At 33.4% G+C, this 24,934-nt stretch overlaps 1 protein-coding gene across 7 annotated transcripts in view; it reads left to right on the forward strand.

The window, feature by feature from the left end:
- The window catches only part of Rbp6 (RNA-binding protein 6), a 648,561-nt gene that overhangs the window by 359,497 nt on the left and 264,130 nt on the right, over positions 1–24,934 (forward strand). For all 7 annotated transcript variants that reach the window (XM_089635054.1, XM_089635053.1, XM_089635056.1 and 4 more), the window contains one exon: positions 12,632–12,673. In XM_089635054.1, coding sequence (XP_089491180.1) covers positions 12,632–12,673 — 42 coding nt within the window. The remainder of the gene's footprint in view (positions 1–12,631; positions 12,674–24,934) is intronic.

Here is a 24,934-nt window from a genome sequence, read left to right on the forward strand (position 1 = left end):
CTGTTGAATTTCCTCGATTTTTTGGACGCATTTTATTCATAACTAGCTGCATCCCGCCACGCGTTGCTTTGGAACCGTGCTGATAGAGAATCAACAGCGCGTGTTGCTTTTATGTCCAACATATGGCGCTGTTTTTAAAAAAGTCTGTTTTTACCTGTCCCAGGTAACATCTTTATAATATTGGTAAAAACAAACGCTTATTCGAATGCAACGTTGTGTTAAAATTTCGAAGCAATAGGTGTAACTAATCGTGGGAAGAAATTTCGGAGATTTAAGATTTTGAAAAAATGAACATTTACGTTTTTATTTATAAAGATAAGTTAACCACTTCCCATTTTTACGTAATCCTTAACATGCCAGCAAGTAACTTTTTAAATACCTTTTGTTCGGCTCTCCCGCTGTGTGTTAGGAAGGATCATGGTATTATTGTGCCGCATTCATACCCTTAGGCACGTAGATGCGGTGCAACTTTTCTCCACGTTTCAATGCTAGTTAACAACTAATTCAGAATAGTTTAGTTTTCAACTCTACTTATACAGGTACGTACCACTTATAAAATTATTTGTTTTAAGTTCACACTACTTCAAATAAGTATAAATATTTCATGTTGAAACAATAAGGATTTAAAACATGTTAGTATTAACGCTTGTGGCTGTCATCATAAAACATTAATCGCTCGTTATTAATCAAAATGTTACAAATCTGGTGCTGATTGTATAAAAATAGTTTTTTTTAATATTCTTATTTGAATTATACTTTTTCTTTCTGTAATGAATGAATGCAAATCTCCAAAGCTAAAATTAACCCACTTTAAGACACCGATCGAGCTGAAACTCGGCAGATAGATTCGTTATTGATAAAAATTAATTAATTCAACTTTTTGTGACAATCACGTGCAGACTCGCGAACATTTACGAATTTCTCTGAAATCGGATGATATCACAGCAGTTTATTTACGAAACAAATGTCGGTCCGTTGCCTTAGTTCTTGTAAAATTTTACAGGAGACGTTTTTTTGTTTTTACAGGCAAATTCTAAACAATTCTCGATTTTGGTCATTTCGTTTAATACATATGTGTAACAGGAAATTATTAAGGATCATTTTTCGAAGATTGAAGCTATAATATGCCCATATTATGACTTTAAAGGTGGACGTTGAACATGGCTTGAAAATTATGAATGATTATTTTGGAGATTGAACAATTCGGCTCCCATAAGTTTGAGGTATTTTTTGTTCAATTAGCCAATTAGTGGTAAATTGTATATACAGGGTGATTTTCAGATTTCAAATACTTTACTTTTATCTTAGTTAGTAGTTGACTTAAAGTATTACTTTAAGTCAACAGAGTTCAGACAAACAGAGTCCTTGAGTTGATTTTTCACAAAAACTGCTCTTTATATAAATCATCCAATATTTTGGAAGTTTGAAAACAATGCACAAGTACAAAGGTACCTACCGATAATATACTACTATCGGTTGTCGGTGCATGCGTGATGTGAAATATTCTTACATCGTACGTATTACGGCCTCCGTGGTCTAGGGGTACTCTTGACTAGAAATCCGGAGGTCGCGGATTCAAATCCCGGCGTGCGCAAGTAAATTTTATTTGATTCATTAATGTTATTTTCACAAATTATTCATTTAAAATAACATATAGTCTATTTGCGGCATGTTCCAGAGATGAAGATATGGTGTAAAGACCACTATAAGAATTGAAATGGCTTTAGCCGTGTTTGGTGATCAGATCTGAATAGATACTCACATACCATCTCTCTTCTCCTTCATCCTCCTTCCTCTCTTTCTCCCCTCCACACTACCTTCAGCCTCACAATATACTAATATACCCCAATTGAAGATTCCATAGTCTCACTGGCTTTAGATGGTTGGGAGCAGTTGAGACGGTGTGCGGTATTCCATAAAAAAATCCCGAATGATGCGTAAAATTATTGAAGTTCAATTTTCAGTTGAAAATTTGTTTTTTTTTATTGTTTTTTACCTACATTTGATAAATGGAATTTTTAAAGTTTACTTACTTTAGAAAGTTTTTTTTTCGGAAGGTCTTATTTGCCGTGAGCTTATTATTTATGTTGACTATCGTGAATAAAATATTATTTTTTTAAATACTTTCATCTCTTGAAATCCTAAAATTATAATATCCCGCGATTTGGGTTATGGGTGTGCGGTATTTAACATTACATTTATTGTTGTTAGTAGCGGGCCTAGTTGGTTTTATTGTAGTTCCTACATAGAATATGTTTATTTTTTTTTTATGTGACTAAATAAACAAAAAATCAGAAACTTTTAATTGAATGAATTCAAAATTGAAATATTTGGACTTCGTTTTCATCAGCGATCTCAGCAGTGATAACGGACTAAATATGTGTCGTAGATGTCTTTCAATCAGACTATGAGGACAGTTGACTTCTTGCATATTTCCATGTCCTGGCTCTTTTGTTGTATTTCTTGAATAAAAATAAGTTTTAATGCACTAATTTAATTTATTAATACTCATTTTAGGTAAAAGTCTTAAGTTTGTAAATAAATAATTGAATAAATAAATAATAAATTAAGCATCCTGTATATTTACCTAACAAATTCAAGAAGTACATGTAAATTATGGTGAAAAAGCCTATAAATGACATAATTTTAAGACTTACCTTTCTATTTGAGCTACTGTTCTAAGGTTTATTGATTCTGGAATAGGTGAAGTCATTTTTTAGTTCAATAACAGTATATATTCGCAATTAAACGTATTTTTAGTGGAACAATTTCGTTGTTAGAAAACAACTAAAAATCAACATGGCCGCACATTTTAACTAGCCGGCTCCTGATTGGTTGACAGTGGAGATTGAACATTCAAGACCTCAACCTTCTGCGGGATGTTGAACAAATATCTATGAACTTTAAAAAAATATTATTTTGAGTGTGTGAATGTTCAATATCCAGGAGATTGAACAAATAAGAAATGAAACATTATTCCGTGAGTGGATATTGGCACTCGAAAAATGCTTAAAATGTCACTTAAAAACCAAAAAATATGGTTTTTTTGAGCTTCATTAATGCGCAATGGGCTAATGAACATATTGGCATTCATAACTCAGTTTTGCAAAAAAGGTCTATTGAACATACAAGAACTAGGACAGCGGGTCCTACCCGATCGCCACTTTGCCAGATTGTTGGAGTTGTCAACTCCAGGGGCTGGGTAGGAAGGTTCAATACTAAAAAAAAATATTTTTTAAAAGTAATTTTAAAAAGATGTATAAAAATAAACAAAAAAGTTTATTATTTTTTAATGAAAAATTAATGTTTATAAGACAAGGTTTTATGCATAGCATAAAGGATAAAAAATAATTATAATCAATAATTAGTCGCCTGAAATATCAATACAAATTGAAAATATCTCCTGAGTAAAAATAAATATATATATATATATTTTTAGTTTGTATGAGTATTTTATTTTGTAATGAATAATGTATTTTTATTTTTACTGGGGAGATATTTTAAGTCAAAAATATTTCACCAATAAATGAAAATATTATATGTCTCGACGACCATCTAGTGAAAAATTTAGCACCAACAAAGCCTTTCCTACAAAAATAAAGTTGGTGTTTTACAGGTGGAAAAATATTGAGATTGATTAAGGTACTAGTACGTATTGAATCATTTAGCGGGTTGGAAATATGCCGACATAGCTCAGTGGTTACAGAGCACCTGACCGGACATCAAAAGGCACGGGTTCAATTCCCATTGGCGGCATTTATTTTTCTCGGGAGATATTTTCAACTTGTATTGATATTTCAGGCTACTAATTATTGCTTACAATTAAAAATTTTGTTTTTACGGGTTTATTTTTTTGGTTTTTAAAATTATTAAAATGACATTTTTGTCTGAATTCCTCAAACTATCTTATTACAAAACTGAAAAATCATTAATTCAATAAAAACACAATTTAACTATTATTTTTATATATTAACTACTATTATTTATTTATACTACTACGTATGATATACCGTAGCAGAAATTAATTAAAAATTATCAAATAAAAATATGAAATGACTCTTTAGCTAACTTTTCCGGGATAATTGAAAAGTAGTTATTAAATCTTGACTGCATCAAAAACAAGTAACGAATGGTCAATCATGTAAATTTGTTCTCAACCTCTCAGTTGTTTCACTACCCAAGTGCTCGTGAAAATCATCAAAGTTCTCAGTGACTTTGGCCTTCTAATTGAAAAAAATGATTCGTTGCAAGTAGTTTTAGGTGGTGTATAAAGTTTAACCGCACCACCATCTGATGCCTATATGAAGTTCTGATACCATCACCGCGACAAAACCTGCGGCAACTCTGCTTTATAACATCATTTTGGTATAAATGCAAAAGGGTCAAAGTAGGAAACTTCGCACATAGATAGATGCAAATATGTGGCTTTGCAAGGCGTTAGTTAGCTTTGATATAATATTATGTAGCTGGGTCGGCCACTTTCTCGTTTGTGTGAAACCCTGGCTCATGGCTCTGTTTGAGGATGTTAAAAATAGAATTTACCCAAAATTATAACACCTTTCAAATATCACGTTCTTCCCTGGAAAATGTACTTTATCGTACCTATTAAATTAATAAAGTTTGATACACATTTTTTTCATTTTCTAGTGGTGAAAAACCTATTCTCAAACCTTTCTTTAAATTTATACGACAATTTTACTGCCCATTTCATAATATAAGTCAAATTAAAGTACCCTTTATGCAATGTTTTTCAGAAAACCTCTACATATGTAACTTACTACACGGATAAAAATGAGTATTGCTAATTTATTAAAAATCTCTTCAAATTTTTGGTCATCCGGTTAAAAACGGGATTGCAGGCTATTTCCTGATATTTTTTTAGTAAATTGCATATGTTTGCATTGATTATATATAATGACGAAATATAATAATATATTTCTATTGTACTAAAGGTTTATCAGGAAACCTATTGATTCATTCGTTAAGGGCCTGCAATCCTGTTTTTTACCGTATTATCAATAATTTTAAGATATTCTTAATAAACTATCAGTACGCAATTTTCTCCGTGTAGTAATATGCTTCGCGATACTTACTAATTTCTCCCTTTCATTTTGATTCCTTATTTGAAATGGCTATGATCGAATGAAAACAAAATTTCATTTTACTCCATGTAAAAAGAAATCATCTCGTCATGAATTACAGGCCGGCTAAGTATCTTCTGACATCAAAAAAGTTTTAGTTACCATAGTTTAACCAAATTTACATAAGCCCGAGAAACGAGATGAAAACTTTCCTCGGGTGGATGCATCTAGATAAACCAGCATCAAACCACTTATCTTCTCAGCACTCGCGATTGCTTCTAATCACCATAATGAGATATTTCTTTCAAGCGATTAATTTAAAGGAAAACTTTACAGTTTCCAGCTTAGGTAAGCACTCACTTCGCCAGAATGCGGGCCCCGATGAACCAATTTCGTCCTTATGCCGTCCGCATTAGAGAAACGTATACACCCGTATTATAACTAGTATTATATAGGTACCTACCTATATCCGCTAGCACTGGAGCTTGTTCCGTAGGTACTACTAGTACTAGGTACCTACGCGGTCCACCATCTCCAACACCCTGCGCTCTGCTTCTGGTTTGCTTCAAATTATTCTACTTAATAGACTGGCGATTTATTCGATATTATTGCACCGTTATTAAAATGTATCGTTACTAAATGGAATTTGCTATTCTTATCGATTTCCGTTAGATAATGTTACTTTGAACAATATCATTTGAATGTATCTATGTAAATTGAATTGAGAACCGTTTTCGCAGAGAGAAAAATTCTAATTCAATCTAACTCAGTACCTTTTGGTTCTAGCCCATTTAGCACGCCCTTGGTCTCACACTTGCATGACATCGCATATTACCGCCATCCTATTTGAATTTCATAATCATTGTGAAACACAGTTCTGCATATGAAATGTAATCGGAGAATCATCAGACTTATGCATCACAGTACACGCTTAACTTGTTTTCTTCTTTATTCTATGGTTACGCATAATCTAAACGACTGATTAATTAGGTTTTCGCATTTATTTTATTGAAAAACAGGTAATTTATAGGTCGACATCGTTTTAATATCATGAAGTTTTTGTTGGCCAAACTAGACTTTCCTTCGTGCGCCTTTAATGAGTTCCTTTATTTCCATGCCAATCGAGTTGATGCGAAAGTAACTACCAGTTGGAAATCGACTGACAAACAATGGAAAAGATGGGTGCTGATAAAGCCGCCAATCTGCTGCGAATCTGCTGTTCCTGTGGAAGTGGCAACACTTTGCAGCTCTATGTGCTAGCAGCCTCATAAAGAAATAATGATCACCCGTCTCTGCCGTGCTAAACCGAAAATCGCCAGCTAAATTATTTTATAGCCATTCACTCCGTCCAACCACCTCCTGGCTCCCTGATACCCGCTAACCGGTGCCAGAGCGAAGAGAGAAGCCTGGCAACTGCTATCCGTTGCTACTTCTATCGGGAGAGTATACGGTTAAGGAGGTAACTCTTTGTTTCGCCTCTACGTTTATTATTATCAGGGAGCGTCTAACTAACGCTCTTTCACCTAACGCCTGTTTGGCTGGCAATGTATCTAACTTACCGGGGAGCCACTAAATTTAGGGCTCTGTGGAGAGTCTCAGCGGTGAGGGGAACTTCAAATTATAGAATGTACGAGGTCCGTGCCAAAATTCCTTTACATTATCGTATGTATCCCACACGGAGTGAACTTTTCATTTTTATCACTATCGTTTCGTGCGTGCGTGAAGTGTTTTACTTGTTAGAAGAACCTACAATTTACGAAATATCCACGTGTTTTCGTAACTTTTATGATAAAACCTATTCAGGATTTCATCAAGTGCCTAACAAAACATGATATATTTTGTTAAAGGGTGTATTGGATACTAGCGCGTTGATTAGATAGATTTTTATTATATCGCTATAGTTTTTTTCTAGTCGTGTTTTCTTTGGTACGCTATTTAAAAAATAAGAGCACGAAATATCGTATTCTAAGAAACATTTTCACAATAAGAGAAATGAATAAGAAATGCTTAGAACATTGTTGATTTTCATTCATTTCTTGAGTGTTTTTTTTATTTTGTTTATACTATTATTTTATGTAAAGAATGCGTACACAAGTAGACACAAAAACATGAGCTTCTGTACTCTGTACCTTCTATTCTCTGCTCCCTACCATATAGATTTAAATGAAAGTCACCAATAACTCTTAAGTCACGGAATGTATTTTATTCTAAAGAAAAACCGTATGCATGCATATGCTTTCAAGACGGAAGCGAGGGGATACAAAAAAACGCCAGATACGAGAGCTGTCTCTCTCGCCCGAATCAGCAGGCGAAATCTTTTCAATTGAGAAAGTCCTCTGGTATCTCGGGAGTCGGGCGACAGCGAAAAATATCAACTTTTGAGCGGACAGAAAAACCGGGTCTTCGTCTTCGTCGTTTCGAATTATTTTTAAAGTTCCGAAGCTATTCCCTAAACGTAAAGCGACCAACCTTAAATCTTTGAGCATAATGTTGTTTTTAATAATTGTGTTTTTCACTTTGTTAGAAAAGCTCGATATATGAAATATTTTTATCCTGAAATTCATTTTTCCGGCCATCCGGTACTATTTTTCAGTCCATATTAATCACTATTTATTTTTTTATTAATGTATTTAAGAAATTCTTATTAACTAAAAATTAATTTTATAACCACAATAAAATTTTGGCTGAAAAATTACTACACTCGAGAAAATACGATCATAAAAATAAAATGCGGCAATAATAATAAAAGCCGTCTGATGCAGAAACGAGAGCAATAGATATACATAAAAAATATCATCAAAATACCACAATGGAAAAGCAGTGTCATCTTCTGTCTTACAATAGCCCATAAATAACCGCTATAAGTAGGTAAGGCATACGGCATACTCAGTAGGGCGGCAAAATGCAGCACGGTTTTCGGCCCACTGGGAGCCACGGGCCGCCGTAACCTCCTTTTCTGTTACATGCATAGTTTATGAGAAAGAGAGAGATGTCGCAATGGATCTATCAGCAGCATGCCTTTTACGCGCATGTCGCGCGAGCCGCAACACCCCTAAGCCGATTTTCTCCAGGCCGGCAGCGAACCGCCGACTTTTTGTCAGAATGAATCTCGCTTTAAGCGAAAAGGCTCGTCTCTCGATTTTCAGCCGCAACTAAACTCCGCTTTATTAACTCGATACTTTTTTCGCTCATTTTTGGGCGGCGCGTTTCGCGCTCTCCCCCGAGCGGATGAGCCGGTGATTGTGGGAATTTATCTTCTTGCATTAAAGGGGGCACGGGAGAAAGGAGAACGCGCCAGTTTGAGCCAGATATTAAATGCGCTAGAAAATACGCTCCAAGTTTCGGCATCGCTGCCACCAGAAAGATAATGAAAGTTTGGAATGGAAATGTTACTCATAAAGAATCGATCAATTAACCATTTGAGTTTAAGCAGATTAAAAAAACAATTACCTCAATCTCACTTTAAAAACCACTTTTCCTTAAATTAATGAAAATTGGTTTACTTTAAGTTTGTTTTCTCTAGATGTAGTCAAGATAAATCTGCATATAATTCAATCTGCACAATTCAATTCGGGATAATTTGAATTTTCGACAACTCCAATCTTGAAAATGACTTTAAATACTTAAAATAATTTTTTGTCAAAAAATTATATTTTATGTGTTTTATTTGCTTGTATGAATCCTTTACCCAATCCATTCGAATTTTGAAAATGATACTTAAATTCAAAGCAAATTTGAGTTCGTTGAACCACAGTTGAGCGAGATGTATAGACAACCGAATTTAATGTGTTTGATTGATTTTGATAAGTCGAAAAATACCGATATCATTGCACACGTCTTTACGACGCCAATTAGTAACCAAATGTAACATAACAAAACAGTATCGTTAAGAATTATTGATCGGAAAGGAATGCATCAAATCGTAATTATATTGAATTGTTCTGATTAACTGCGCAAGTGCACACTGCGCAAGTAATAATAGGTTAGGTACGTATTAAAATTATTAGTTGATAGGTAAATCAATATTCCACCATAAACCTACGCTTCCGTACAACTTCAAATAATAGTAGTATTATTGAAATATATTTATTCCGCACAAATCCTCTACTAGATTAAAGCGATGTATCAAAATTTGCCTTTCCTCGATTGTCGAAGTTACACTTGATAAAAGAGCCATAAAGTATCCAAATGTTAAATTATATCGCAGTACCACAGGCACAGGCACAGGCACAGGCACATTCAGTGGATAGGATACCATATACGGATTTCCATGACATCCACAATTCACGGGCTAGCTACTAGGCAGGGGTAGGGTTAGGGGTTGGTAGGAGGTAGGTTGGTTTGCACACAACAAGGGTTAGCGTGCCTTGTCTAACTGGCAATAAATAAGCATTATACTTTGTTAATTCAATGAGAGCGACCGTTTTTCGGTGGCCGCTTCCTAGATTGCTGACCGCCGAGTTACATTTTGGACTATCTGGAGTATCACGGCCAATCTACATGGTGGTGAAACCGATTTTAGTTAAATACGACGTTGATTTATTGGCTATTTAAATCCTGCTTTTTATATTTGGAAGCTATCGGAAGGTTGAATCTCATTATGTCTAATGGGCCTCCTTACTTTATTTTTCAAAGCAAATAAAACACTCTATTGTTTGAATTATTTACAATGACAGCCAGTGTAAAACCTTTACTTTTAAAACACAACACAAGAAAATACAGACAACAAATGTATTCACGCGAAAAGCGGTTGTGTCTAATATTAATTAAACTGAAAATTTATTTAACCATTGCCATAGTTCCAATGTACAAATACTTTTGCTGTTGTTGAAAGTTATAAATTATTATCTCATCCACACCTTTAATTATTTCTTAGTTCAATTTGCTGAAATATTAATAAAATTCTACACCCCAACGTTTCTTGTATGCTTTCAAAAATCACTCTTACGAAATTGTTCATCTCTAGAAAATGTACTATCTTCGTATGGAGTAAAAACTGTCCCTTTTGTTTGGGCTAAGTTACAGTTCATATGTCAGTTTACAAATAAAGTGTCCCAAACCTTCTATTTTACATCATAAATAAAGTATAAAAGCTGAACTAATGTTCTACGATTGATAAAACTCGGAGCTCACGGTATCGGGGGTTCAGAGAATAAAATCGGCAAATCTTCCAAAAGGTGAGCGGATTTCGCTACCTTTTTTCACCCAATAAAACTTTTGGGCCGTCTGCGTCTGGGAGGGTGGAGGTACCCGGAAAGGTTTAATTTATTTCTCTACTTAATAATTTTCCACATTTGTATATAATTTAGTATTAAAAAATAGTTAATAAAAAATAAAATTCTTCGAAGTAAGTCCTTTTCCTGAAAGGTTTATTTAGAATCATGAAATTTTAAAAAACAACTCTCTGTATATTACTGGTATTTGTATGCACTTTTTTTTGTTTTTCTAGTATTTATACAATTATTTTTTTAAATAATGTTTGCGTGATGTGAACATTATGGGTTATAACGTGTTATTGGGTAATAACTTTATTTTTTTATGTGTGTAACATAATAATATTCCTTGCAAAGTTCAAAACACTAAAAATTTCCCTGCAAAAACATAATTAATAATATACTCTATATATTCCTTAAACTCTATAAGGGCTCAGAAAGAATCATGAAATTTGCAAAAAAAAATGAAATACGAGCGGAAAAGCTAAAATTTATATGCTTATAATTTTTCATGATTCCAGCTTAGTCAGACAATAAATTATCTTTTTGTCAAGCGGTTTAAATAGAATAGAAAATGGGTTTTCCTTTCGGAGATATTTTTCTGGGGCCATTACTGAGGAATATCGATAGTGCGTTATAAAAAATCGTAAAAAATATTTATCCTTCACATTTGGACGATTTATCGGCGCAAGATATGTGCGAATGGGTAAATAGATTTTAAATGGTCCGTGTTATGCCTTGATGCTGACTAGGCCGACGACTTAAAAAGACATGGGTTTGACAATGCTTTTCCATAAAAGATTTATATTTTTTGTTTCTGCCTAAGGTTACTACCTACGCCAACATAAATAAGAGTTTAAACATTCCGGAATAAAATGTGAACAACTCTTTTAAATTTAAAATAGAATTCTTCAACAGCGTAAATATGAAGATCCTCATTTTTTACTCAAAAGCACAGCGTAAAATGCAAATTTTACTTTATCTTTTATTAAAAATTGTCAACCAATTTAACAACATGAACATTTTCAAGGAACAAAAAATATCTAAGAACAAATTTACTTCTAATTCCGACAACGGTATTCGAATATTCTGAGCAGGTTTGAATTCAACCGACATATACGGTGGAATCCAATGCGAAGGCTCTATTGATGTAACTCTATATCTCGACTAATGTGCTTGCATAAGCCGCGTTACCCACTTGACGTGGGGCGGCTCCGTCCCTAGAGCCGCTGGGAACTGATATAAACGATACGAAAATCGCTTTTTTCCATATCTCTCTCGTCTACAACTAAAACATCGTGAATCAGTGTAATCCTCGACTCTTTCTGTGTTCCTTGGGTAAATAAAAATATTCTGAGTCAACAAGCCACATCAAATAAACAGCTATTTTAACAAATATGTTACACGGCTGTACCTAAAGAAAATATTTTGATTGGAGCAACGATGGGATTGGGTCAATTAAATTTGGTGACTGAAATCATAGAAATTCCGTGTTTTAACTTATAAGAATTAATTTCTACTGAAAGCTTATCACTTTGTGATGACATTATTTACCACATTAAAACCCAAATAACTTTGTTTAGATCACTTTAATAAATAATATATAACCTCTTCAAAAAATATAAATCTTTTATAAGAATGTTTTATCTTATTTTGCCAAGTTCTCTCTGATATGTCTTCCACGAATAAGAGCTTTTGTTTTTTAATGAGGGTTTGCAAAAATTATAATGCCAGTTCTTTTATTATTTTCATAATTTATTGTAATTTCGTGAACGTGGCAGTATTTAAAATTAAATAAACCATATCCGCAGGTCACATTTGAAATGGTGGGCACAGCATTTTTGCGCGCGTAATAGGTTTTACTAAAACAAAGGATTTTGCAGTTGAAGCAAAACTTGAGGGGACGCCCTCCGTTCACGTTTTTTCCTCCTGCACGGGATTTGCCTAGATATGTTTTTCTTCACAGGATAAATCAAAAGAACGCACCCTTCCCGTTAATTTACGACGGTAGAAATGAAATGGCGAATGTGCGTTGGCTACCTTCCTTTCTATAGCAAGCACACTATGCCTCTTTTCTTTCTTGGTGAAGATCTGTTAAAATGTCAAGTTGAAAGGTACGGTAAGGAGGGTTGGAAGGGAGTCCGTTGAAAGAAAGGTCTGCTCCTTGAAACCCTTTTGACTAATGGAACGTTAATGGTAGGATAAACGCATGGTCTTGAGCAATAATGATTTGTTGGTATATTTGAACATGTTTTGTGGATAATGTATTTTACAAAAAGCGTTGTAACAATTCAACTTATGTATGAACTTTTAAGAGTTTTTTTTGTTTGTTTTCAGATTGACCCTAAAGTGGCCTTCCCTAGGAGAGCACATCCAAAGGTAAGTCTCTCTAATAAGATTTGTTAAATATTTTCCAATACTATGTTACTGAGTTCTTGGCGAAAAAAAATTAGCTTGCATTCCAATATTAGGAAAAATACAGGTAGGTTTTTTTATATTAAGATACATTGGATCATCATTTTTGAAACGACATATTTCATACTTGACACACTACCTAACTGGGCTTGTTTTGCTATCTAACAATAGAGAATATGGTGACAACAATTTTCATTTGAATTTTTAAAGCATTTTTGTTTAGTATCTATCCCTATGTTTTTATATATACGGAAAGTTTTTTGCCGGTCACCTTCATTTGTTTTTGAAATCTAAATCACTGGCCAAGAGTTAATTTTTTTATCTAAGACAAAAGAATTCCTACCAGTCTCTGCCATAGACACATTTTTTAAGTTCCCTTTTCTGCCGCAAGCACCGCACTAATGGAAGGTGTCTCTTGGATAATTTGGAGCTGTAGGCAATGTTTAGCATGCAGGTCGGACGCATAAAATTATACAAATGAATATTTGATGGACGGCTGTTGAATGGCCGCCGTAGTATCCGAGTAGCGAGATCTGCCTTCATCCGCTAACGGCGTTCCGTAGAGAGTGCTTCACGTAGCGCTACGCCGCGCCGCGCAGCGCGCTATGAATATACGACCCGCGTAGACCATGGTCCCGGTAGGTACCCGGTACCGGGTAGCGTACACCCGCGTACTCGTGACACAGTCTACTGCAAAACGTATGAACATAAAAGTTTGAAAAACTGTCAGAATTTTTGGATGTTTTTCATAAACTTTGAAAAATAGTCTATTACTAAGAATATTGTAAGAAGAATTCTAAAATATCTATGTTTGTCATTTTGTTTTTGAATAGCGCCATTCAGCAACTTCCTCAGGAGCATCTATCTCCGCGGAGAAGTAATGGTCTAACTGGAAGTGACAAATAATTACCTTTAGAAGGCATTTTAGATTATGCGTTAGATATAAACTTACAACGTGTTTAAAATATACCATTTTAATTTACACAATTAATTTTACAATTTACATTAAGAGCCCACTGCTCATTTTCCCCTACAGTAGAATTCTGTAACGCGTAAGGAAATTGAAATGAAGGAAAAAAAGTGGAAGTTTGAAATAATCTGATTATTTGACAATGCCTGCATTCCCAGCAACATTTAAAAAATATTCCGAAACTCAAGTTTTTTCATCATCGATACTAGAACTCTAGGGGATCCTAGCCACTCCCAAGAAAATCGCGTCTTCTCAAACTAACGATGTATCCCTCAGCGAAGATGCTACAATTAAATCACTTCTTCATTCAGCAATCAGCAGGCATATTATCAACATCGAAAATGATATGAGATACATTTTATGTTATTTAAAAAAATAATTGTTTTTAAAAGTTATATATTTCCAAAAAATTTTTTTGCATTTCACTAGTTATGGACTAGTCTCAGAATTAGGGTTGACAGTGCAATTTTCTACAAAAAACTAAAAAACGCCGTTTGAACCAAATTGGCCGCTTATATTCACATTTCTAAACAATTATACTATCTAGATGACTTATTTATCTCAATTATCGCACGTAATAATAATTCAGCGTGTCGGAAATAGTTTTTGCCAGCGTTTCATTATTTTGCAGGCGATTGTGTTACGAATACCTCGAACCTCATACCCAGACCGCCGAAGCCTCGTATTTGAATAACGGTATGTGGCAGCTACTAGGCGAGTTGAGTGCAAGCAAAACATGAGCATGGAGCAATTGTAGCCGTTTTGCGTACGGAGCATTTATAACACGACAAATAAGCTCGGGAAAAACACAGCCCCGCGTAGCGAACTAAATGCGCTTTGTCATTTTTAAGTTTTAATCAACTGGCATTCTGGTATAAAAGAATTATATATAGATATTTTTATCAAAATTAACAGGGTTTGCGGATATTTACTGGCTTTTAGATGAATAGTGTGTCAAATCTGCAAGAATTCAATATAGAATTTCAATGTTAAAACCATAAATAAATACTTATTTAAATAGATGAATCAATTACAACTCTAGTATTAAAAAAAATCAGATAGGTAAATACTTTTGGAGTTTTCCATTGTATTAAAAAAATAATCGCCGTTCAATATTAATCTTGATAAATACCTTTAAACAAAACCAAAAAATATTTTGAGTAGACGTTATTTAGATGGCATTAGTGTCATACTGCATTATTTTATAGTGAAAATAATTTAATGCACTTTTTCTTTTAAATAATGATTTTACTGGGGTTAAATTGAATTTATTGTTTGTTTAAGTAAAAATATTTTCACATGGCGATATTCGTAAATAATATCTAATAGTCAAACTACTTTTTTCTTAATTTATCATAATCTTAAAACAATATTTATTTTACAAATTCATTTCCTGAAAGTGAATAGCATCCACTTCAGGGAAGCTCGTTAAAATTAATATTTGAACAGTACCAATCCAGTCGAGATATGATTGAGAATGTTGAGTGTTAACGTCACTCGTGAATGTGGATCAAGCATCCACTGAAAACTATTGGATCGGACACTGATTACTTTTGTTATATTTTCTGCACTTGAATTTCCCATTTATTGTACTTTTTTCAAAAACATCTTTAAAAATAATAGTTATTCAATAATTAGTGAAGTGTTATCTTTGTGATAAATCACCTCATGGCGAAAAAAATAGGTTCCAGTGTTTGACCTCCAATTGACCTCCAACTCTTTGTTTCGTTTATACCTTGACACCTACATAATATAGGTGCATAAAAACACACGCGTATTCGAATGCAAAGTTGTGTCAAAACATTAAAGCACTCGGTGGAAAGAAGTTTCGGAGAGTTAATAGATATTATAGTGATTTACTTTTGAGGTATTTTGCCGTTTTGCGCTACCTCTTTCTTTGGCCAACGTTTTGAACAACTGATGATGGACATTGTAATGCTGTCTGAAACTTTGGATAAACAAGGAGGTAGCGCACACGGCATAATACCCTACAAATAAATCACTCTAAAAGTTCTTAATACTTAAGTGTTGACATAATAAGGTAATCTATGATGATGATATCTAAGTTATGAAGGTTTACGCATTGGAATGTAAGGTCTTTGGTTGCACTTCGCATTTTAGCTAACCACATTTAGTTCAGTTCGATTCAGTACCGATATATCAGTACAAATATAATGTGGTCTGTGAGGTCCAAAATCACTAAATATTATAAAATAAAGTAGCTATCCGCGTCTGTCTATTTGTGCGCTTAGTCCTTCTAAACTAGACAACTAATATTTATATGGTTCACTGTCGTTTAAGTTTTTTTCCGGAAGGCTTATGTATATAATATATGCATATTGTTTTTATATAAAGTATAGAAAAATCGATGTTTTGTAATCAAGACATAAAAAAATATTTTCGGGCGCTAACATTGCTTAATCTGGCTTAAAAAGGCCTACAGAGGATTCAGCAATGGTAGAAAGTATAGTCATAGTATATCATAGTATATAGTATGTCATAGTATATCATAGCATCATATCATAGTATATCATATCATAGTATATCATAGTATGTCATAGTATATCATAGTATATAGTATGTCATAGTATATCATAGCATCATATCATAGTATATCATATCATAGTATATCATAGTATGTCATAGTATATCATAGTATATAGTATGTCATAGTATATCATAGCATCATATCATAGTATATCATATCATAGTATATCATAGTATGTCATAGTATATAGTATGTCATAGTATATCATAGCATCATATCATAGTATATCATATCATAGTATATCATAGTATGTCATAGTATATCATAGTATATAGTCATAGTATAGTCTATCTCCTAAGAATAACCACCAGCAATGCAGGGCACACATTAGCCTTAGTAAAAAAAGCCACACACTAAAATCTAAAAAAATTTAAATTTTGCCATCAGACTCATTAAAAGCAGGCGTATAATGTAATAAATATATTGGACCATGGAATAAGGAGTAAAATCTACGGTCAAACAAAAGGTTAATATTTTTTCAGTCCACTGTTTTTTTTTTCTTTTCTCTCTTAGGGCTACTGAAGTTGGCTCGCATTCAAATATTAATTCTGCAATTACCCGTTTTATTCACCCTTTGCCGCTTCTGTTAGCCCGGGAGTGTTTTGTACCAACGCGGGTACATTGTGTACCAGATTTAAACTGTGGCAGATACTGTGGAAAAATAACTGTAGGTGTTAATTATAAGGTTTTTAAATGTTTATTTAGCTTTATATTTGTATCTGAGGCAAATTCTAATGTTAAAAGTTAATAATCGACAAAAGTTCAGTAAGCTTAACGATACATAATTTATTGCAATTTGTGCATATTTTGGAGTTAGTACTGAAAGTTTAAGTTTACAAAATTCAATATAATTCACTCTAGTTTAGTTACGTTAGTGCCGTATATATTACACTACAATAAATTATTTAATTTTTTATTCTTACGTCGTCGACTTGATTGCATCTAAATATTTAAATAGCTTCCATTGCTTCACTTTTTATACAAAAAAAAACTTCTTACATTTTGTGCAAAGAAAAAAGATTGTCCATGTTTGCATCACTTTCTTGATATTTTGGTTCAAAATGTTAATTTCCATGAAAAATTTCACTAATAAATTCTCATAAATATTTACTAAACGTGAAGCCCAGTTGAGCTTAGATAAATGAATAATTAGGCGCAATTACGCATAATGGGACTAATTGGTATCTCGGAAGGTGTGTGTATAAAAAGTTTGTAATAAAATTCACTGTTAAAATATCCTTTTATTTATCTACTAGTCTTTTACAATAAATTTAAGTAAATTCTTCTCATTATTTGATATTGAAATGAGTTTATTTTTTTGTGAATTCATCGGCTTGTTAAATATTATATTTATTAATGTTTTCAAAATGTCCGTAGAATGATTTCGGTAATGTCAAAGACCTCCCCGAGTTATTACACCTCTGCCAGATTTGATTATTCGGTCGAGCTTTAGAGAAGTTCTTGTTATTCTCGAAGCGGTCTTGTGGTAACCCATTAAGGGTGATACTCGCAAGACAGGGCTAGGATTAATACCGCCCACCGCGCCTTTGTGGCCAGGAATTAAACAAGGAAAAATATACGCTTCCTGTCAACTCAAGACACTGCGGGAAGTGATTTGTTTCATAAATAAATAACAAAAATTGTTTAGGGTAAGATGAGATACAATTTTTATTTAACTCTTGTGTTTAGTTTAAAATGTGTATTCCATTTACAAATAAAACAATTATTCATAAAAGCAACATTTTTATGGTTCTGTAATACTTAAGGGTATATTATGATATTATAAAACATAACCTAGGTAGGCACGGAACTCTTCATGATGGAAAGTTTCAGATACAAATAGATATTTTATGCGATTTCCAAAATTTTCACCACGGGATAAACCACCTTCTAAATAAGGATTCTTCACAACTAGTCAACGTGAGAAATACATCTAAAGTGTAAAACATTCATAGTAAGGTTGCACGTGGTCCATTAATAATTTTAAAAATGTTTTTAAAGATTCAGGTTTTTAAAACCAAAAACTATTTATCAGTTGCGGTCATGAATATATTTTTGCAATTTGGTTCAATACAATAACTTTAATGACGTGATGCTAACGTTTTACCTAGTATTCCTCAATTTTAAAAGCGGGTAATTTTAAGAATAAAAAACGTCTCGACTCCCATACAAAATACAACGCCGGTTGAAAAAAAAAAGTTTGCTTTTTGAGACTGGTGACTGGTGACATCACTGGTCACGTCCATCGATTTCGTGCCTTTACGGGAGACTAAAAAATTAAAACTTTGAAAATTATTTAAACTGTCAAAACTGACTATAACAATAAAAATATATGGGGTTATTTAAGTTAGAAGGTCGTCTTTGATAAAAATAATTGGAGTTTATTATTAGTTATTGGGGATATACCTGTATTTTCACAATTTATTTGCAGGCTTGTTTGTGCAGAGGAACGTTTACGGAGGCAATATAATTATCACCAAATGATGCCAAACTAGCCTTAAGTTAATTCGTGCAATAAATATCGTGTGTATAATCCATCGATTACATTGAAGTATTCGGTTTTGCGGATAGTTTCACAGCAGTAGAAATATTAAGCGCGCATGATTCACAGTCGCAGTAAGTTTGACCTGAAAGCCAATAATCTGCCAATAAATCACGGAAAGAGCAAATAGTAATTTTGTCTACCTGCGCGAATTTCATCTCGCAATAGTCCAACATGGAAAGGATATATTCAATTCCCTAGCGTAATGAAGGTTGCAGTGGCATGCATTTATGTGTCCTTTCCCCATGTGACCGCAATTTGTTTCAGATTAAAGATGAAATAGGGTTGGATGAATGAAATCGGTTCCCAAGCTTAAATAATTCACTACCTACTTGCTGAAGGTTTTAGTGGTTATTTAGCGGAACTCCGAATGACTTTATATGAAGGTTATGCCCGCCATTGAAAAAGAAAACAATAATACTAATAAATCTAAAATAAACATGGAACAGAACAAGACACAGAAAACTAAAAATGTTACGTTTCTAAGTCGAACTAAAGATTTATGTCTTACCGGGATAACGCCTAAACCAACTCAGTCATTGAGATCTATTTATTTTATGTGATTTTTATCAATCTCATATTTCAAATTTACAATTAACAGTACTGTCTTAAACTAATTTTTCTCTAATTTTTGGCAGTTATCTTTTTTTTAATGATTACAAAGTTCTAACGAATTTACTGATAATATTTCGGTATTTTTATTAATACGGGAGAACTAATGATTTTCATTAAATACATGAATAATCTTGTTTTTCGAATAGCTTTGAAAGGTTATACCCATCATTGTAGTATATAATTGAAAATATTACTTTATTAACCGTTTTTATATTTCTAAATCTTGTTCTGTTTCCTTTAAATTTTATAGCTATCTTTTTCTTCAATGATTTTATACGAATCCAAAGAAAAACGTTTTTTTTTCATTATTACATTATTGCTGATAAGCTTTTTTTTAATTGTAATTTATTTGAAAATTGTTTCAACTCTAAAACTAGGAATGATACAGAAGAATTATTATTGAGAACAAAATACATATAAATAAGTTGACTGTGCGTCTAAAAGTTATAGTTAAATTATGCTTTTTTTGTATTTCTTTGGCATTCACTATGTAACAATTTCTAGACATTTTTTGTTTTTAATGAGTTTTTATTATTCACAATGTACATTTGTTACGTATAATTTTTTTTATGAAATTAGCGACCGGGGTCGGTGAAACCACTTTCAAATCACTAGCTATACACATACACAATACATTAAAAGTAAGTAATTAATATTACAAATTGATTACGTATTAAGAACACCTTCGTAAAACTCATCTAAAATATTAATCGATTAACTGTTTTAGGACTTTTTTGTCTGTAGGAGTTCTGTTTTTTCAAATAATTTTATTTTTCCGATCAAAAGACGTTACTTGAGTGCGTGAATATTTTTTAAAGATTTTTATTTCATTTTTATTACGTAAAAATGCATGTTAAAATCCAAATTAAGTTCAATGTTTAATAAAACTACGACTCCACTGCTTGAGTTAGTGTTAGAAGGTGCTGCTGGCATCCTTAATAATCCATTTGTAACACACTCGAATAACCAGTCCTAAAACTATGTCAACTACAATTTATTTGGGATTGTTAATTTCTACAAATCCGCCTAACTCGATGGACATTATTCCTCATTATTTGAAATCTGAGCTTCTGGAACAACAGATTGGAATAAAGGAAAAAAAAGAACTTTCTCAGTTTAACAATGAGGTTTCCTATCCATCAAGTTTTTGCGAATACATACCTACCTACTTCCATAATAATTGCACAAAAACTTGCGTTAAACGCGTTTGCTTATGGATGAAAGAGGGGTGTGCATAAATGTGTGAAAGAATTTGTGTGAGGGTTTAGGAATGTAAACGTAACAAAATTAAAATTATAAAACTATCGTTAGACGCCGCTGGATCAGAGGTAGTTATTATTTGACAATGACTTCTGGCGCCAGATTGCAAGCGATTTGTAATGTTTGACAAATGTTGGTTTAGCCGCCGCTACACACTGATATTGTAAAATTTGAACATTAGCCAGTTCTACCTCCGTCGATCGAATGTGGAATGGTGCAATAAAAAATTAAATGTTACTTGAAAATACTTGTATTATGAGTACTGACAATAATTATTTCCACTGGAGCACATTCACAATCTCACAGTAAATTTAAGTAATTTTTTAAAAAATATACAACCATGTACCTATTTGAAACTATTTTCCTAAAGAATGAAATGTTTTTCAATTTTTTTCGTGAAATTCAAGCATATCACGATGAAGCTTCAGGAAGACATGGCACGAATTAATTAATATAATACTTGAGTCTATTTCTAGATCAACTGTAAGAATAACAGAAGAGTAACAGGGAGCCAATGCCAAATTAGAGATGTATGGCGGTCCATTTGCACAACTCACCCCTCCAAAGCAACGGCGTGATTTTCATAGGTTTTTTTATATTGAATTTATGAATATCAATGAAAAAAAAATTATCATTAGAATAAAATATTTTGTGAGCCTTGCTTTCGTTTTTCTTATTAAGGATAATGAAAACCGCTATTTCACTTATTTCGAAACTGGTAATGCATCGATCGTTTGACCCGTCAATCATTCAGCAAATCGTTCATCCGTTTTGTCGATCAGCCAGCGAGTCGATCATCTGGCGAGTTGATCAAGCGTCGAGTCGATCGAGCAGTGAATCAGTAGTTTCGGCGTCCCGACGCTGCGAGCGTCCGCCGCCGATTTGCATACCCACAACCACTTTGGCAATCGCCCATGAATATGCACGTCCGCCGTGCACTTGCCGCAGTCGCGATTCGGAAACCAACTTCATAACGACGGTATTAGAGCTTGGGACGATGGACCGCCACCCCTGATCAGGAGAGGTCTTTAGCCTGAACAATTTGCGATAGTGTTATGAGAGGGTATTACATAATAAACCTATTAATAGAGGCATGCCATGAGTGTATATACGGATCCTTCGGCATTCTACGTAGATTGATTGGTTTGCTAATCACATAATCAGCTATTACGTAGATCGTTATAATACAGAATTTAGGTAAATTCCTACATACAATAGTATTTCAAAAATTACCAAACGCTAGTAATTACTACTGAGATTTTCGTATAATGAACAAGCTAAATTGGAGCAAATGTTTCACCAATTAATAAGTATTTCATTTCTGAATTTTTGAAAAAAATAAAACTATCAATAGTTACGATTACCGTAAAGAAAATAGTTTTGTTACGTATTACCAATGTATGTGAGAAGCAATAACGTATTAAAAGTGCAATCTCCCGTCCCCTGCAGTCGGAGCACCGTTTAAATAATAACATTCCTAAATAGCAAGAGAGAGATTAATTCCCGCTGTGGAATGTTTGTCTTAAAATTTACCTGCGAAATACCTTTCAATTTGAGACATCGTCCCCGAAATGAATTTAAAGCGAATAATTCAGCGCCCGCTCTTGAGGCGGCAAATTCTTTTGTAATATATTCAGCTTACAAGGAAAGTTGGCGAAACATCGCTGCAGCGGGCAAGTTTCCCTTAAAAATACACATTGTTATCTTGCATACAAATTTGTAAGGAAATCCGTGTGAGGGAGAGACGCGGGGGTAGCTACCCGACTACCCGCACCACCTCCGGGTACTGAATATATCGCGACCCAACAGTGGCTTGTAAGTCAACTAACAGCAACCGACCAACCAACCAATCTTACTCAGCACCTACCCAGGCTTAAAACCTACATCATGGCTGGAAACATCGACATTAGGGATTTTATCGTTTTGCATGGAAAACTTGAAATATTTCTTTTCATTTGACCCTGTTTTTCCGACGAACTCCTCATGGTTTTCCCTTTCTAGTCTATAATATATTGCAATTAATGGATTGAATTATTTAAAAAATACCCATATTATTTGACCATTGTATTTTTGTATTCAACTACATTTTGTTCAAATATTGACGAAGTATTTGAGATATTTATTTTTAAAAAATCCAAACAACCTATCTACTTCTTAAAAAATCCATTACGTTAAAAATATTCTGAAGTGAGCTTATAAATTGTAAAAAGAATCTACGTTTATATAATATTACCGCCGTTTCCCCCACCATATTTTCTTCCAATTTAATGCAATTTGGATACTTTTAAAGTTGTGGTGAAGCAACCACCCAACACATGTCAGGCGCGGCACAAACGAGCTATATGATTGCCGAAGTTAGGGGTCGTGTGCGGGCATAGTTTATAAACAAATTGCATTTCCTACCCCGCCGCCCACGCGCCTTCCGCCCTTGCGATTTATATTTTAAACATTGCCAAAGTTTATGATAAGAACTCGCGAGGAAAACCGACTCACTCTATATCCTTCTTCCCGGCTACCTGGGACCTAAAACCCGGAGACTAACGTATTATTCCCATTTATGAAGTATGTATATTTTGAAAGAGTAGTTTACTATAGTGTTTTTGCCAAATTTATGAGTTTTTAACTTTGCAGCGAGGCGGTAAAGATGATAAGTTTCCGAGAGAGATTATTCACCCGAGTGGAAACAAGTTGGAGGATGCTGATGGATATCGCATACTTCCTTAACCTGATATACACCATACACAGTACTGTACCCACCTACATAAACTTTTTTACCCAACTTCATGAGGATACGTAGTTAATAATCGCTATACAATATAAAAAATGTCGTAATAATCATGCTTTTGTGTTTATGGTTTTAAAAACACTTCTCATAAATTTAATTTTGTGGTCAATTATGCAATTATTTTCTCGTGCAAATCCCGAATCTACTGGAAAAATTACGATGCACATTGAAATGATTTCCTTCCCGAAACAAACTGGCACATTTTTACGTAGTTGCGCGGTTAAATCTGATGTAATCAACATTTAAAAAATAAATGATAACTTCCAAATAATATATTAAGTGATGAATAATGTTAAATTTCTTTTTTACGAACTCCAATTATGTTCAATTATTATAATCGCACTCTTAAATCAAACTTAAAATGGAAGAGCATAAATAATAGGTTATATTTCATTTAATACAGCTTAAATTCAACGCTTGTTCCACAAATAATACTGAGAATTATGGACTTTCAGATGTTAAAACTTCAGCATTTCCAGTTAAAGCGTATTAAATCTCAAGTTTAACTATCTTCAAAACTACAAAATAGATTACGTGAACTATATTCCTTCCTTAAACCTGGTTTTACTCAACAAACGCATCATTATTTGTCTAAATGGTTGCTCAGTATTTTGCGGGTTTATGAAAGACTCGATATTAGAATTTTTCTTGAATGCGCTTACAAGATGCAATAGATTTTTTTGTACATTTGCACATCGAAATTCTTTCGAATGGCTGAAGATACTCTTTCGTGTTTCTAGCGAACTCTCAGGTGTTCATCAAGTTGTTTTATGAACTTTATTGATATTTGTAACTGTTTGGTAGCAGTAATTAGTTTTAAATTATTAAATTGATTTTTCAAATTTAATTTAAATAAACTTTTGAATGAAAATCAATGGTTTTTTAATGTTTGATTGAAAGCTTCATAAACTTTTTCGGTTATTCGTACCAACTTGGTATCTGTACTTAGTTTCGAGTTATTCAATTGATTTTCCGAATTTAATTTAAAAAATATTTAAAGGAAAATCAATCAAGTTAATTAACTATTTGGAAGTGAAAAATGTAGCCAGTCTTTTGTCTTTTTGTTCCGCAATTACGTTGAGTCAGAATGGCTTCATTTAAATAAGATAGCACATTTCTCTGTCGATCCATCCCAGTTTCAATATTCAGGAGTTTGGAGTCTGGATCGCGTTAATGACAATTTGTTTTTTGAGAAAGTGTCGAGTTTTACAATCTCGCCACTCACACTGGCAATTGAAGCATTTTATACAGCCAAGCCCAAACTCTTGCTAATGAGTAAAACTGATGAAGTAGGAAATTGCTCCTTCCCCTCTCTTTAAAGGAAACGCTTCATCTTTATCTTAAATTGGGATCATTTGGTTGTAATTGATTATTTTACTTTCGGCCTCTCCGTAATGTCTGCGAATGAAAACTCACAAATGAGCATTATTTCACTTTGAGATATTCAGTACCGAAATACTTCAAGTGCCGGCAAATGATTTTCATTTTAATGAACTATTCATTCA

The sequence above is a fragment of the Hesperophylax consimilis genome, chromosome 8, assembly GCF_061612785.1.
Source record: "Hesperophylax consimilis isolate HC1 chromosome 8, BYU_Hcon_1.0, whole genome shotgun sequence".
Lineage (NCBI taxonomy): Eukaryota > Metazoa > Arthropoda > Insecta > Trichoptera > Limnephilidae > Hesperophylax > Hesperophylax consimilis.